Raw genomic sequence first — 17,834 nt, forward strand, 5'->3', positions numbered from 1 at the left:
AAATATTTCAAATGTTATTACAGATGGGGATGGTGCTGGAAGATTGGCGTATTGCTTATGTGGTTCCATTGTTTAACAAGGGTTCTAAGAGTAAACCTAGTAATTATCGGCCTGTAATTTTGATGTCAGTGGTGGGTAAATTAATGGAAAGTATTCTTAGAGATGGTGTATATATAATTATCTGGATAGACAGGGTCTGATTAGGAGTAGTCAACATTGATTTGTGTGTGGAAGGTAATGTTTGACAAGCCTTACTGAATTTTTTGAAGAGGTTACTAGGAAAGTTGATGAGGATAAAGCAGTGGATGTTGTTTATGTGGACTTCAGTAAGGCCTTTGACAAGGTTCCACACAGAAGGTTAGTTAGGAAGGTTCAATCTTTAGGTGTTAATATTGAAGTAGTGAAATGGATTCAACAGTGGCTGGATGGGAGATGCCAGAGAGTAATGGTGGATAACTGTTTGTCAGGTTGGAGGCCAGTGACTAGTGGTGTGCCTCAGGGATCTGTACTGGGTCCAGTGTTGTTTGTCATATACATTAATCATCTGGATGATGGGTTGGTAAATTGGATTAGTAAGTATGCAGATGATATTAAGCTAGATGGCGTGGTGGAAAATGAAATAGGTTTTCAAAGCTTGCAGAGAGATTTAGGCCAGTTAGAAGAGTGGGCTGAAAAATGGCAGATGGAATTTAATGCTGATAAATGTGAGGTGCTACATTTTGGTGGGAATAATCAAAATAGGACATACCTGGTAAATGGTAGGGCATTGAGGAATGCAGTAGAACAGAGTGATCTAGGAATAATGGTGCATAGTTCCCTGAAGGTGGAATCTCATGTGGATAGGGTGGTGAAGAAAGCTTTTGGTATGTTGGCCTTTATAAATCAGAGCATTGAGTATAGGAGTTGGGATATAATGTTAAAATTGTGCAAGGCATTGGTGAGGCCAAATTTGGAGTATTGTGTTCAGTTCTGGTCACCGAATTATAGGAAAGATGTTAACAAAATAGAGTACAGAGGAGATTTACTAGAATGCTACCTGGGTTTCAGCACCTAAGTTACAGGGAAAGGTTGAACAAGTTAGGTCTTTATTCTTTGGAGCGTAGAAGGTTGAGGGGGGACTTGATAGAAGTATTTAAAATTATGAGGGGAATAGATAGAGTTGATGTGGATAGGCTTTTTCCATTGAGAGTAGGGGAGATTCAAACAGGAGGACATGAGAGTTAGGGGGCAAAAGTTTAGGGGTAACACGAGGGGAACTTCTTTACTCAGAGAGTGGTAGCTCTGTGGAATGAGCTTCCAGTAGAAGTGGTAGAGGCAGGTTTGATATTGTCATTTAGTAAAAAATTGGATAGGTATATGAACAGGAAAGAAATGAAGTGTTGTGGGCTGAGTGCAGGTCAGTGGGACTAGGTGAGAGTAAGCGTTCGGCACAGATTAGAAGGGCCAAGATGGCCTGTTTCCGTGCTGTAATTGTTATATGGGTATATATTATATGGTTATAAGTTGCCAAACTGTCTTGGTAATGGGAGATGGAGGGTACTGTAGAGGATTGCATTGTGATTAGTGGCTAGTGGTGATTCATGAGGATCAGTACCAGGGCCTTTGCTTCTTGTAATATATGGGAATGACTTGTAATTTCTCCAGTCCTGAAGGTTCTCAGCCTGAAACTTCGATTGTACTCTTTTGCATAGATGCTGCCTGGCCTGTTGAGTTCCTCCAGCATTTTGTGTGTTACTTGTATGGGAATAACTTTGTGATGAAGAAGATATGATCAGTATGTCTGCAGATAATACTTAGAGTCATAAAGCATTACAGCACAGAAACCGACCCTTTTGCCCATTTAGTCTGTACTGAACCATTATCCTTAGTCTCATCAACTCCTCGACCATAGCCCTTCACATCCCTCCCATCCATGTACCTAACTAAGTTTATCTTAAAAGTTGCAATTGAACCCATGCCCACCATTTGAGTAGGCAGCTCTTTCCACACTCTCATCACCCTCTAAGTGAAGGAGATCCCCCTCAGGTTCAAAATTCAAAATCGTTTAATGGCATTTCCAGTACACAAGTTTAAGGACAATAAAATAATTGTTATTCTGAACCCAAAGCAATACTAAAAAGATACGCAAGATTAAAGCACAAACACACAATCCATATAAATAGATACGGTTGCTTATATACATTGTATGTCCATAAAGTGATGCTAGGCACAGGAATGTCTGTTCATAAGGTAACTGACAGAAGCTGATAAAGCAGTGGTGGTTGGGGGTATGGAGGGGTGAGTTAATGGTTGGAGGTGTTGATCAGCCTTACTGCTTGTGGATGTAACTTTTTGAGTCTGGTGGTTCTAGAGTGGATGCTACATAGCCTCTTCCCTGATGGGAGTGGGACAAACAGTCCATGAGTAGGGTGGGTGGGATCCTTTATGATGTTAGTGGCCCTTTTCCGGCACCTTTCTATAGACAGGTCGGCTGATGCCAGTGGTGTGTTGAGCAATGTTGAATGCCTGTTATAGAGCCTTCCTAGCCGATGCAGTACAGTTTCTGTGCCATGCAGGGATGCTGCTTGTTAGGATGATCTCTACTGCACATCTGTAGGATGGCTGTGCCCCATTAATCATTCCACCTTTCATTATTAACCTATGGGTCTCAGCTATCTTCAATGGAAAAAGTGTGATCCTGATGAATGTTACGTGATGCATATTGGGAGCATTAATGAGTCTAGGTCAGCAGGAAACATTTCCCATGGCAGCACGTCAGTAGTGGTGAAGAAGTTTTGTGGCGTGCATGCCTACATTATTAAGTACATAAAATGTTAGAAGCAAGGAATCAAATTGCAGCTGTATAACACTTTGGTTAGGTTACACTTGAAATAATGTGTGCATTTCTGATCATCCTATGACAGGAAGGATGTAGAGGCTTACCAAGATGATACCTGGATTAAAGGGTATGAGCTATAAGGAGAGATTGGGTTGCTTTCTCGAGAGCATCGAAAGCTAAGAGAGAGATCTGATGAAGTTTATAAAATTGAGAGGCATAGATGGGATAACAGCCAGAATCTCTTTCCCAGGATAGCAGTGTCGAATACTAGAGACACAGCTTTAAGGATGATGTTTCAGTGTACTTGGAGGCACATGTTAAAATAAGGCAAAGTCAGCATGGTTTCCTTCAGGGAACGTGTTCCCTGACAAATCTACTGTGATTCTTTGAGGAATGAAAGGGTTAATGTACAAGGGGCATTTGATGGTTCTGTGTCTGTTCTGACTGGTTTCTAGAGAAATGAGGCTGGGGAATCTCATTGAAACATATTGGAGGTAAATGGTAGGGCACTGAGGAGTGCGGTAGAACAGAGGGATCTGGGAATACAGATACAAAATTCCCTAAAAGTGGCGTCACAGGTAGATAGGGTAGTAAAGAGAGCTTTTGGTACATTGGCCTTTATAAATCAAAGTATTGAGTATAAGAGTTGGAATGTTGTATAAGGCATTGGTGAGGCCGAATTTGGAATATTGTGTGCAGTTTTGGTCACCAGGTTACAGGAAGGATATTAATAAGGTTGAAAGAGTGCAGAGAAGATTTACAAGGATGTTTCCGAGACTTGAGAAACTGAGTTACAGAGAAAGGTTGAATTTATTCCCTGGAGCATAGAAGAATGAGGGGAGATTTGATAGAGGTATATAAAATTATGATGGGTATAGATAGAGTGAATGCAAGCAGGCTTTTTCCACTGAGGCTAGGGGAGGAAAAAGACCAGAGGATGTGGGTTAAGGGTGAAGAGGGAAAAGCTTAAAGGGAACATTGGGGGTGCTTCTTCACACAGAGAGTGGTGTGAGTGTGGAAAGAGCTGCCAAATGAGGTGGTAAATGCAGGCTCATTTCTAACATTTAAGAAAAACTTGGACAGGTACATGGATGAGAGGCATATGGAGGGATATGATCCAGGTGCAGGTCAGTGGGACTAGGCAGAAAAATGGTTCGGCCAGCCAAGAAGGGCCAAAAGGCCTGTTTCTGTGCTGTAATGTTCTATGGTTCTATGGAATATTGAAAGGCATGAATATAGTGGACATTTGAGGGGGAGTCTTGGACCTGAGGGCACAGACTCAGAATAGAAGGGTGTCCTTTCAGAACAAAGATGAAGTATTTCTTTAGTCAGAGTATGGTGAATCTGTGGAATTCATTGCCACTGAGGACTGTGGAGGCCAAGTCATTGGGTATATGTAAGTTGTTAGTTCTTGTTTTATCAGGGTATCAGAGGTCATGGGGAGGAGGCAGGAGAATGGGTTGAGAGGGATAATAAATTGCCCATGATGGAATGGCAGAGTAGACTCTATAGAGCATTATGGTGTTTGAGGTGAGAGGAGGAAAGTTTAAAAGGAATGTTGGATGAATACATGAATATGAGGGGATGGAGAGACATGGATCACATAGAGTCAGAAGGGATTATACTTCGACCCTGCTTAATGCTGAGGATGCATTCCTCTGAGGTGGAGGACTATGTAAATCAGCGCCATGCTGGGATCATTATAACATTACATAAATGGACGTGTGTGCCTGATTTTTAAAAATTTAAAGTAAGATATATGATATTATTTAATGTATACACAGTAATTCCTGGAGTAACAGACACATAAATAGGCTTAACCTGTACATCAGTGGAGCAGCAACACAAGCAGCAGCAGAGGGAAGCAGCTGGTGATTACATGTTAGAGGAGGGACCAGGCTATGGGGCCTCCTCAAACTTTGGCTTCTTCAAGTAGGCATCAAGATTTGGCTGCCTTTTCTTAAGTTTCCTCTCATGAAGCAGTTCTCGGTAGCAGGAAATCATGTCGAGAACACCTGTTATTGCTTCACTTCCAGTCAGGGTTATTATCAGTGAACTGGTCCATGATTTGTGTGATTGTGGTGATGTTAGTCCTGAGGATTTTTGTGATGAGGTTTTTTGCTGGTGTTTCCTCTTCGCTATCCAGGTCCTCAGATTCACCCAGGACGTATTGCTCTGTCAATTCTCAAAGCTCTTCATTATTAAGGCTCTCACCATGAGAATTCAGTGACTCTTCAACATCGCCATTGTCAGCATCCTCTAATGCCATTTCAACAATGTTTTGGATGACTGGTTCTGCCTGAAATTCTAGGATGTACTTACATGCTTCTGGCCATAGCCTCTTCATGCAGTTTGAAATTGCAGACAGTTTTCCAGACGTGGGTGAAAAAAATGGAATAAATTAGCAATTGTGCAAGAATATTTACATACACAGAGGAAGCAGAGGTGAACAAATATGGCTTTGGCTGTGAGTGGCTCAGTGTATGTAAAGCACTTACATTGGTTGGTTGAATGTTTACTGTAATGGTGGCTGCTCTTGAGAAATTTCAGGTATTGTTTAAAATTAATTTTTATTTAAAAATATTTCAATAAAGAATTGAATAACGTCATTTTAAAGAAGCAGCACTATACAGGGTTTGAATGTAGTTTAATTTGCTAAAAGCCTGTTCCCATGCTATAACATTCAGTGTTCTATATCAAAGGCAAATAAAACTGAGGACATAAATTTGGGCTAGGGGTTGAGAGACTTGAAGGGGATACAGGAGGTACACCTTTACCCAGAGAGTGGAGAGCATCTGCTTGAGAGTAGTTCACTGCCTGAGAGTTGAAACTGGACTGGAGAGTTTAGTGTCTAGGTGAGAAGTTCAAGTTTATTGTCATCTGACTGTACGTGTATCCAACCAAACAAAACAGTGTATCTCCAGACCACAGTGCACCCACGAAACATACATCACACACAGCACAAAATAAGTTAATAAAATATCATTCAAAATGCATGTAGTTCGCAGCACAGGTAAATAGTACCTATTTAAGTCTCCTAGTGATGAGACTTCAGTAGTGGCAAGGTATTCATTAGCCTGTCAGCCTGAGAGAAGAAGCTGTTACCCAGTCTAGCAATCTTCATCCTGAAGATCCTGTAACTCCTTCCTGACGGTAGTGAGTCAAAAAGATTGTGGGATGGGTGGTAGGGATCCTCAACAATGCTTCGGGCCCTTCATGTACAATGCTCCTGATAAATGTCACAAATAGGAGACTCTGATGGTTTTACAGGGTATTGTGGTCCAAGGCCTTGCGTTTTCTGTGCCGCACGATGATGTAGCCTGATAGGACACTCGATAGTGCTCCTGCAGAAAGTTGTTAGAATGGGGACAGGGAGCCTAGGTCACCTCATCTCTTAAGTGCAGATGCTGCTGTGCCTTCTTGACTAATGAGGTGTTGTGGGTCCATATTAGATTATCCATTATGTGCACACCAAGGAACTTTGTGACGTTTACTGGCTCCACGGCAGAGCCATTGATGTGCAATGGAAAGTGGTTGACTGGCATCTTCATGAAGTCCACAATCGTATTTTCTGTCTGGTCCACAACACTGTATGTCTGGGGGATTCATCTGCTGGCAGATAGGATATCTGGAAAGGTGGCCACTAGTTGACGTGGAGTAGTTGAGCCAAATGTTTCCATATTGCACAACTAGTTTATAACCTGTAACCTGATGTAAATTTATATTTTTCCTACAGTGAAATACAGCCAAGTGACATCTCTTCTTTAGTTGAAGAAACCGTCATATGTGATAGTCCCATGTAAGTATAAAGCAAGAATAATTTTACATTAGTCTTGTTAATCTGGAGATTTTTTAAAAAATTTAAAAGAAGTGATATTTGCTACACACTCTGAAAAGCTTATAATCTATCAAATTGGACTCTTTAGCAAAGTTTGAGATTTTGATTGTTGTAGGTATTGCTTTTTACAGTGGTATGAAAATATATCCAGGACCACACCAGCCCTTTCATCATATTTGTGGCTATTTTTCTACTTCAACTATCTCTATCCCTTCACGCTAGTAAAATTCAGATATCTGTCAACCTCTGTGTCAAATGAATTCAATGACTGAACCTGTAGCCCCTCAGGGTAGAGAATTCCAAAGATTCCTTGCTCTCAAGTCTCAGTCCCACACTGCCTACACTTTGTTCTGAGACTGTGATCTTTGGTTCTAGACTCCTCAGCTCAGGGAAGTTGCATCCTTTGATCCAGACTGTTGAGCCTTTTGTAAAGTTTGTATGTTTCTAAATTATAGGCCTCATCTACTCAACCAATCCTTGTAAGAATGTTCCACATTCAAGCTTCTTACTACTGCTCAACCGTGGCCTTCAATGTGGACAGTGTTTTAGGGATGGTTTCCAGATTAACACACACAAAATGCTGAAGGAGCTCAGCAGGCCAGGTAACATCTAGGGAAAGAACATATAGACGATGTTTCGGGCCAAAACCCTTTCCTCCTTCCGAAGGGTTTTGGCTAGAAACATTGACTATACACTTTTTACATGCTGAGTTCCTCCAGCATTTTATGTGTTGCTAGGATTTCCAGCATCTTCAGATTCTCTTGTTTGTGGTTTTCTGATTTAGGCTAATTAGCCTCTGTGTTCCTTTCTCAGAGATTTGGCACTGCACTACAGTTTAGGTTCAACCCTGATCAAATTTCACCCGTCAAACCAGGGAAAGCAGCACCTTGTATTCCTTCGCAGTAGCCACTAACCTGATGATATGAACATAGATTATTCTTTCGGGTAAAAAATCATTTTCCTCTTCGCTGTTCTTCTGTTCCCACTCTGACCTCTTTTCGCTTCTCCTCACCTGCCTATCATGTCTCCCTTCAATTTTTCCTATGGTTCACTCTCCTCTCCTATCAGATTTCCTTCATCTTCAGCCCTTTTCCTATCCCACTCACCTGGTCTCACCTATCACCATCTAGCTGTCCTTCTTCCCCTCCCCTCCCCCCTCACCTCTTTATTCTGGCAATTTCCCCCTTCCTTTCCAGTCCTGAAGAAGGATCTCAGCCTGGTCCGATTGTTTATTCATTTCCTTAGGTGCTGCCTGACCTGCTGGGTTTCTCCAGCATTTTGTGTGTATTGCTCTGGAGAGTCGAGAAATTATTTGTACAGTGAGTTAATGATCTAGACAGCCAGGGGAAAAAAACTTAGTCAATCCTACCTCCCAAAAGGAAAATGGAGAAATGATTAGCAAACTAGTGACAGGTTCTGGGGGAAAGTGCTTAAAATTGTGGTATTGCAAAGAGTAACTGTGGGCTGAATGCTATATGAATGAGGTTAAAAATTGCTTTGTAACCAAACAGAGTTTGAGGCTCATGTTAGTGGCAGCCCACAAGTGTTGCCATGCTTCTACTATCAAGAGAATGTGAGAGGAAACCCACACAGTTACGGGGCGAACTTGCAAACTCTTTAGAGATGATGGTAGAATGGAACCGGGATCACTGATGCTGTAAAGCCTTTACACTAACCCAGATCACTGATGCTGTAAGGTGTTATGCTAACTGCTACACTGCCATGCCTTTCATGACTCAAAAAATGCACAGTGTAAGTCTAAGCTATAATTTAGAGGGGAGAAAAAGCATGACCTAGCATAGTTCAAAAGCAGAACACCATTTTACATTGTAGGTATAAATATATTTTTAAAATTTCTGTTGTAATCTAGCCTCTCACTTGCTCTCAAATTAAATTTGTTTCTTATTTGAGTCCCCATTTAGAACATAAGACCATAAGACATAGGAGCAGAATTAGGCCATTCAGCCCATTGAGTCTGCTTTGCCATTTCATCATGGCTGATCCCAGATCCCACTCAACCTCATTCACATGGGAATCTTGCACGAGGACTCCTAAGTCCCTCTGCACTAGGATGTTTGAACCTTCTCCCCATTTAGATAATAGTCCACTCTATTGTTCCTTTTACCAAAATGTATTATCATACATTTCCCTACACTGTATTCCATCTGCCACTTTCTTGCCCATTCTTCCAATTCACTAAGTCCTGCTGCTGCAAATGCATTGCTTCCTTAACACTACCTACCCCAACATCTAGCTTAGTATCATCTGCAAACTTTGCCACAAAGCCATCAATTCTATTATCCAAATCATTGACAAACAATTTGAAAAGCAGCTGCCCCAATACTGACCCCTGAGGAACACCACTACTCACTGGCAGTCAACCAGCAAAAGCCCCTTTTATTCCCACTCACTGCCTCCTGCCTGTCAGCCATTCCGCTATCCATGCCAGTATCTTTCCTGTAACGCCATAGGATTTTATCTTATTAAGCAGCCTTGTGTGGCACCTTATAAAATGGCTTCTGAAAATCCAAGTAAATGACATCCACTGCCTCTCCTTTGTCCACCCTGCTTGTTACTTCTTCGAAGAACTCTTAACAGATTTGTCAGGGAAGATTTCTGTTTACAGAAACAATGCTGACTTTCACTTATTTTATCATTAGTTTCAAAGTACCCCGAAACCTCATCCTTAATAATAGACCAACACTTTCCCAACCACTGAGGTTAGGCTAACTAGCCTACAACTGTCTTTCTTTTGCCTTCCTCCCTTAAAGGGTGGAGTGATATTTGCAATCTTCCATTTCTCCAAGACCATACCAGAATCAAATGATTCTTGAATGATCATAATCAATGCATCCACTATCTCTTCATCAACCTCTCTCAGGACTCTGTGATCTAGTCCATCTGGACCAGGTGACTTATCCACCTTAAGACCTTTGAGTTTGCCTAGCACTTTTTTCCTTTGTAATAGCAATGGCACTCACTCCTGCTCCCGACACTCCTAGTCCTCTGGCACTCTGTTGGTGTCTTCCACAGTGAAGACAGATGCAAAGCACTCAAAGTTTATCTATCATTTCTTTGTCCTCCATTCCTACCTCACCGGCTTCATTTTCCAGTGGTCCAATATCAACTCTCACCTCCCTTTTACTCTTTATATAACTGAAGAAACTTCTGGCATCCTACTTTATATTATTGGCCAGCCTGCCCTTGTAGTTCATCTTTTCTCTTATAACTTTTTCAGTTGCCTTTTGTTGGATTTTAAAAGCTTCCCGACCATCCAGCTTCCCACTCATTTTTGCTACCTTATATGCCCTTTCCTTGGCTTTTATGCAGTGCTTAACTTCCTTTGTCAGAAGGGTTACATACCCCTACCATTTGAGAACATCTTCCTCTGTGGGACATACCTATCCTGCGCCTTGTGAATTATCCCCAGAAACTTCAGCGGTCTCTGCTCTGCCATTATTCCCACCAGTATTCTCCTCCAATCCACCTGGGCAAGCTCCTCTCTCATGTCTTTGTAATTCCTTTTTATTCCATTGTGATACAGTTACATGTGAGTTAGCTTCTCCCTCTCAAATTGCAGTATGAATTCAATCATATTATGATCACTGCCTCCTAAGGGTTCCTTTACATTCAGCTCCCTAATAAATCAGGGTTATTGCACAACACCCAATCACCTTTCCCAGAGTAGGCTCAAGCACAAGGTGCTCTAAAAAGCCATCTCATAGGTAGTCAACAAATTTCTTCTTTGCAATCTGACACCAGCCTGATTTTCCCAATCCCCTTGTATATTGAAGTCCTTCATTGCAATTGTGTATTACATGCCTCTTCTGGCTCCCTTTGTAATCTCAACCCCATATCTTGGCTATTAATTAGTGGCCTATATATGATTCCCATAATGGATTTTTTCCTTGCAATTTCACCCATAAAGATTCGACATTTTCTGAGCTCATTTCACCTCTTTCTAAAGATGTAATTCCATCTCTTACCAACAAAGCCACACTACCAGCTATGTCTTCCTGCCTGTCCTTTTGATACAAAGTGTATCCTTTGATGTTAAGCTCCCAATGAGGCCTTCTTTCAGTCACTACTTAGTGATGCCCACAATGTCATACTGATCAATCTCTAACTGTACCACAAGTTCATCCACCTTATTCTGAATGCTACATGTATTTAAATACAGCATCTTCAGTCCTGCATTCTTCGAACTTTAGAATTTTGTTTAAGTTCGGAAGCTGTGTACATTTTGAAGCAATGAAACAACTTTCCTTTGTTTTGTTGCAGATTATTAGATGTGCACAAGTCTAGTAGTCTGGAGAACCTGAAAATGGAGGAGGAGAACAAGGTTTGTTTGTTTCAACATCTGCTCTTGATGATTGGTATCTGTAGATATTAATGACTGTAACCTTGTACAGCTGCACTCAACTGTTGTAAGATTCTTTACTCTTTGTCTTTGAACAGAAGTCCTTGGAGCCTACACAACAGAGTCCGTTAGAGGTACATCTCCATTATCCATGACATTTTTGGAAGAGACTTATTTCTCCTGACTTGGCGGGTAGCCCTTTGATTTCAGTCAAGTGATCTTTGCAGATAATGAACTTGTACTTGGCATTCACGTGTCATTTCATGTCTGCTCTGTTAATATTATCTTGCTGATCTCCCTGGATATTTTGACTCTGCAAAGGCTTTTTCTCTTATCCTAATGCTGTTTTTTTTGTTTTTCTTTCTGTCTTCTACAACCCTTTTCTCCAATCTCAGCTGGCAGAGAACATTTTGCTCTTGATTAAGGTTAGCTGGGAATGTTTTTGTTGTTTGTGTCTAAAGTGTGTTTCACAAGTCTCTTCAGGGTGTAAATTTTATCTTTGAATGCTTCTAGAACAAAGCATGTATGGAGATCAGTAAATTCACATCTCTGCCACCAAAACCAATCGGGCAACACAACTCACTGGGCGATGAAAGTGCTGCCTCCAAAAAGGCAAGAGCTTCCTTTGGTCGTGGTTTCTTCAAGATCAAAGGCGGCAAGCGGACTGCTAGCACACCTAACCTCGGTGAGCAACTCGTTCACATTATATTAATTTGGTGTCCATGTGTTGTATTGGAATTTTGGTTCATGCAATGTAGGTAATTTAAAGCAGCTCCTAGAACATTGGTCGATCACATGGAGTGGGATTGAAGTCATACAGAAACTAGAATGTTGTAACTGAACCCATGAGTTGCCCTTATTCTAACTGCTTCCCTGGTTATCTCCTAGTACTAGCCCTCAATCTCAAACCTTCTGATGGATATTTAAATTCAGATCTTGGGCTGCGACTGCTGGATCATAAACACAATGTAACAGCATTCAAACATTTGGAGGTGTGTTTGGAATGAGTAGTTTCAGGAAGTAGAATTATCATCTGATATAACCTGATATCATCTGGTCACCGAATTATAGGAAAGATGTCAACAAAATAGAGAGAGTACAGAGGAGATTTACTAGACTGTTACCTGGGTTTCAGCACCTCAGTTACAGAGAAAGGTTGAACAAGTTAGGTCTTTATTCTTTGGAGCGTAGAAGGTTGAGGGGGGACTTGATAGAGGTATTTAAGATTATGAGGGGGATAGATAGAGTTGACGTGGATAGGCTTTTTCCATTGAGAGTAGGGGAGATTCAAAAAGAGGACATGAGTTGAGATTTAAGGGGCAAAAGTTTAGGGATAACACGAGGGGGAACTTCTTTACTCAGAGAGTGGTAACTGTGTGGAATGAGCTTCCGGTACAAGTGGTAGAGGCAGGTTTGATTTTGTCATTTAAAAAAATATTGGATAGGTATATGGACAGGAAAGGAATGGAGGGTTATAGGCTGAGTGCAGGTAGGTGGGAGTAAGCGTTTGGCACAGACTAGAAGCGCTGAGATGGGCTGTTTCCATGCTGTAATTGTTATATGGTTATATGTTATATAGTTATTACCAAATATAATTCCTTAAACCAAGTAGGCCGTTTAATATTTTTTATGTTGATCAATATCTTTGCTGGTTAGGAATACAAATCATAACAGTAAATAACTATAATTAGTTTACATTCTCAAATTAAGCTCATTCTGGGGTCTATTTTGTTAAAATAATTTGCTGTTTACTATAAATCTCATGTGAATATGTCTGAATGGGAGGTTTTGCAGATACTGGAAATCATCTGTCTCTGTCTTTCTCACACATAATGCTGGAGGAACTCAGTAGGTCAGGCAGCATCTGTGGAGAGGAATAAAGAGATCACGTTTCAGACTGAAACCTGATGACATGAAAATCGATTTCTCTAACTCCCGTTGATTTCTCTCCCCTCCCCTTCTCTTTTTCCATTCCCCATTCTGGCTCCCTCTTATCCTTTCTCATCTGCCTATCACCTCCCTCTGGTTCACCTCCTTCTTCCCTTTCTTCCATGGTCCACTTTTCTCTCCCATCAGGTTCCTCGTCTTCCAGCAGTTTACTTTTTCCATTTATCACCTCCCAGCTTCTCACTTCATCTCCCCTCCCCCAAGTACCTCTTACAAAGTGAAATCATGCGATATAGGTGACAGTAGACTTGGCTGCCAGATGAGCTCAATGCCTTCTGTGCTCACTTTGACTGTCAAAACAGAGGAACCTCCATGAACTCCCACATAGAAGACCCTGTGATTTCAGTCTCTGAGGCTGATGTGAAAACATCCTTCAGAAGAGTGAACCCATGGAAAGCATCAGGTCTAGATGGACTACTTGGCCTAGTACTAAATATCTGTATTGATCAACTGGCTGGAATGTTCACTGAGATCTTTAACCTCTCACTTCAGCAGTCTGAGGTACTCACCTGCTTCAAGCAGGCTTCAATTATACCAGTGCCAAAGAAGAATGTGTTAATCTGCTTCAATGGCTTGCATCCAATGTGAAGTGTTTGAGAGGCTGGTGATGAAACATATCACCTCCAGCTTGAGAAGCGACTTAGGTTGACTCCAATTTGCCTGCCGGAGCAACAGATCCATTGTAGGTGCCATTTCATTGGCTCTTCTCTCAACCCTGGAACGTCTGCACAGCAAAGATGCATACATCATCAACAGCTTGGTATTCAATACTATCATCCCCTCAAAACTCATCAATAAGCTTTAAGACCTTGGCCTCAATACCTTGTTTTGCAATTAGATCCTTAGTTTCCTCTCTTGCAGACCCCAGTCAGTTCAGATTGGCAGCCATATCTCCTCCACAATCTCCATCAGCACAGGTATTCCACAAGGCTGTGTGCTTAACCCCCTGCTCTACTCGTATTACACTTACTGCGTGACGAGGCACAGCTCCATTGCCATATTTAAGTTTGCTGATGATACTACTGTCATTGGCCGAATCAAAGGTGGTGAAGAATCACCACGTACAATGGTGCTAGAAAGTTTGTGAACCCTGTAGAGTTTTCTTCCTGCATAAATATGACCTAAGATGTGATCAGATCTTCATGCAAGTCCTAAAACTAGGTAAAGAGAACCCAATTAGATAAATAACACAAAAACATTCTACTTGTTCATTTATTTATTGAGAAAAATGATCCAATACAAACACGTTTTTTTTGGATAAGATATATGAACCTCTGGGGTAACTCCTTCTACAAAAGTTATGTAACCCTCAGGTTTGGCCCACATGCATTTGTCTAGGGGAAGACTACTTCTGACAGAGCCAAACCTAAGAAATCTTGTTTGTATGGATGCTGCATAATGTGTTGCCTGATTACAAATGCGTCCCACAAAATATCAGACAGTACACCATATGCAATTAAACAATTTAGGTTTATAATTCTTAATCTGACTATTGGGTTAGTAAAGAAAACAAAAAGAAAAAGGGCCCATTTTAACAAAACAATCTAATGTGCACATTGGAGGTCATGGTTGTCCATTCGTTCCCCATCGATCCCCTCCAAGTGTCGTCAACTATCGAGCCCTCACTCCAAGCCCACTCCATTCTGCGGTCTACCAACTCTCTCTGCTTGCGTCTTCTTCTCTTCATCCCTGTGCTACAAAAGACCACAAAACCCTTCCCAGACCCACAAGAAAGAAGCAACATGCCTCATTGGATGGCACACATACCAAAGCCCCTGTTATCACTAGACATAACCCAAACACTATTGCTTTTAGAGAAACCATTACATTAGCAGTGAAACCTTACACAGTGTTACACTCATTTAGAGTCAGTGTTCCAATCAATGAGAATAAGATTGGAGGTCTGGGTTGTAGAGGTGCCTTGCCCGATGGAAAAAAACAGAGAAAGTCAGGTTTAAGATCTGTTTATGTGCACCATGCCTCAATCAAAACTCTCAGAGGACCTTAGAACTGTAGAGATTCATGAAGCTGGAAAAGGCTACAAAAGCATTTCTAAACACCCGATTGTTCATCAGTCCACCATAAGGGAAATTGTCTACAAATGGAGGAAGCTCAGTGCTGTTGCTTCTCTCCCTAGGAGTGGGTATCCTGCAAAGATCGCACCAAGAGCATGATGTGCACTGCTGAAGGTGAGGGGAAAAAAACCCAAGGGTAATAGTCAAAGACCTGTAGAAATCGCTACAACTTGCTAAAGTCTCTGTTCATGTGTCTACTATTAGAAAAATATACTGAACTAGAATGGTTTTCATGGAAGGACACCACGGAGGAAGCCACTGCTCTCCAAAAATTGCTGCACATCCCAGTTTTCAAAGACCACCTGGATGCTCTGCAACACTTCTGGGACAATGTTCTGTTAACAGATGAGACAGAAGTTGAACTTTTTGGCAGAAATACGCATTGCTATGTTTGGGGAAAAATAAGGGCACTGCACACCAACACCAAAACATCATCCCAACTGTGAAGGCACACAGAACTATGGTTGAAGGCACATCATGGTTTGGGGCTGCTTTGCTGCCTCACGGCCTGGACAGTTTGCAATCATTGAGGGAACAATGAATTCAAAATTCTATCAAGACATTCTACAGGAGAATGTCAGGGTAGCAAATCCGTCACTTGAAACTTAATAGAAGTTGGATAATGCAACAAGACAATGATCTGAAAGACAACAGTATATCAACTTCAAAATGGGTTAAAAAGAAGAACATTTGTGTTTTGAAATAGCTGAGTCAAAGTCCTGACCTTAATCCTATAGAAATGTTGTGGAAAGACCTGAGGCAAGCAGTTCGTGCAAGGAACCCCACCAACATCCCTGAGTTGAAGTACTTTTGTAAGAAGGAATGGTCTTAAATTCCTTCAAGCCAATGTGCAGGACAGATCAACAGTTACTGGAAACATTTAGCTGAAGTTATTACTGTACAGGGATGGAGGGATCACACTAGTTACTGAAAACAAAGGTTCACATGCTTTTTCCAACAAACACATCTTGGGTCTTTTTTCAATAAATACAAGTGTAATGCTTTTTGTGTTATTTATTTAATTGGGTTCTCCTTATGTAGTTTTAGCACTTATGAGCTGATTATTAAAAACGAGAAAATCTGCAGGTGCTGGTATATGGGCAACACACACAAAATGCTGAAGGAACTCTTTCTTTTTCAATCTTTTTATTAGTTTTTTTTTTAAAAAGAACATAACATAATATTATATTAAATAGGTTATGAATACAATAGATTTGAAATTAAATTAGTAACAAGATAACAATATCTTATTAAACTATCAGCGAAAAAGGATCATACAATATCAATCTAATCTATATTGATTATACATGAAAAGATTAAAAATAATCATCAAAAGAAAAAAAAGTGTAAAATATAAGAAAAAATGTATATTTAAGGAAATAATAAAAAAAATAAACCTAAACTAACATGGGCAGTAGTAATAGTTTATGAGTATATGATAGTGTCAAAAACTCCGGAATTCCATACCAGAACAAGAATAATAAGAGTAAAGGTCTGGAAGAAGTCAAATTAATTCATATGAAAGTGTCGAATGAACGGACCCCAAGTTTCTTCAAATTTAATTGATGAATCAAAAATAGTACTTCTAATTTTTTCTAAACTTAAACAAGAAATAGTTTGAGAGAACCACTGAAATGTGGTAGGAGGATTTACTTCTTTCCAATTTTGTAATATAGATCTCCTGGCCATTAATGTTACAAAGGCAATCATTCGTCTAATTGAAGGGGAGAATTGACTATCATCTTCATTTGGGATACCAAAAATTGCAGTGATAAAATGAGGTTGTAAATCAATATTCCAAATTGAGGAAATGGTAGCAAATATGTCCTTCCAATAATTATGTAAAGTAGGACATGACCAAAACATGTGGGTCAATGAAGCCACATCTAAATGACATCTGTCACATTGAGGATTAACATGAGAATAAAACCGAGCAAGCTTATCTTTAGACATATGAGCTCTATGTACAACCTTAAATTGTATTAAAGCATGTTTAGCACATATAGAAGAAGAATTAACCATTTGTAAAATTTTTCCCATTTTTCCGTTGAAATATTGTATTGAAGTTCTTTTTCCCATTCCTGTTTAATTCTACCTGATATCTCTGGTTGTATCTTCATAATCATATTATAAATAAGAGCCACTAATCTCTTCTGACAGGGATTTAAAGTAAAAATCATATCTGAAAAATCTATCAAAGTTGAATTAGGAAAGGATGGTAAAACTTTATACAAAAAGTTTCTAGTTTGTAAATATCTAAAAAAAATTAGATTTAGGTAATTTAAATTTGTTAGAAAGTTGATCAAAAGACATCAAACTACCTTCAGAAAAAAGATCGTGAAAACATATTATACCTTTCCTTTTCCATATACTAAAAGCTTGATCTGTTAAAGAGGGTTTAAAGAAAAAATTAAGTAAAATAGGGCTATCAAGAACGAAGTTTTTTAGAGTAAAAAATTTACGAAATTGAAACCAAATTCGTAATGTATGTTTGACAATAGGGTTAGATATCTGTTTATTAAGTTTAACTAAATCAACAGGGAGAGAAGAACCAAGAACAGAAAATAGAGAATATCCTTGTGTATCATTACATTCTAAATTACCACTGTGGGCACAATGGTAAATCTAAATCTAATTTCCAGTATAATAAATTCCAAATATTATTCGCCCAATAGTAAAATCTAAAATTGGGTAAAGCTAAACCACCATCTTTTTTAGATTTCTGTAACTGTCTTTTACTTAATCTGGGGTTTTTATTTTGGCACACAAATGAGGAAATTTTTGAATCAATGCTAT

General features: G+C 40.0%; 1 protein-coding gene across 5 annotated transcripts in view; it reads left to right on the forward strand.

Annotated features, from left to right (window-relative positions):
- ppfibp1b (PPFIA binding protein 1b) overlaps nucleotides 1–17,834 on the forward strand; it is a 290,693-nt gene that overhangs the window by 210,765 nt on the left and 62,094 nt on the right. For all 5 annotated transcript variants that reach the window (XM_059978579.1, XM_059978581.1, XM_059978578.1 and 2 more), the window contains 4 exons: nucleotides 6,555–6,617; nucleotides 10,938–10,998; nucleotides 11,115–11,150; nucleotides 11,530–11,701. In XM_059978579.1, the coding sequence (XP_059834562.1) occupies nucleotides 6,555–6,617; nucleotides 10,938–10,998; nucleotides 11,115–11,150; nucleotides 11,530–11,701 (332 nt within the window). The remainder of the gene's footprint in view (nucleotides 1–6,554; nucleotides 6,618–10,937; nucleotides 10,999–11,114; nucleotides 11,151–11,529; nucleotides 11,702–17,834) is intronic.

The sequence above is a fragment of the Hypanus sabinus genome, chromosome 8 (genome assembly GCF_030144855.1).
Source record: "Hypanus sabinus isolate sHypSab1 chromosome 8, sHypSab1.hap1, whole genome shotgun sequence".
In the NCBI taxonomy this organism is placed as follows: domain Eukaryota; kingdom Metazoa; phylum Chordata; class Chondrichthyes; order Myliobatiformes; family Dasyatidae; genus Hypanus; species Hypanus sabinus.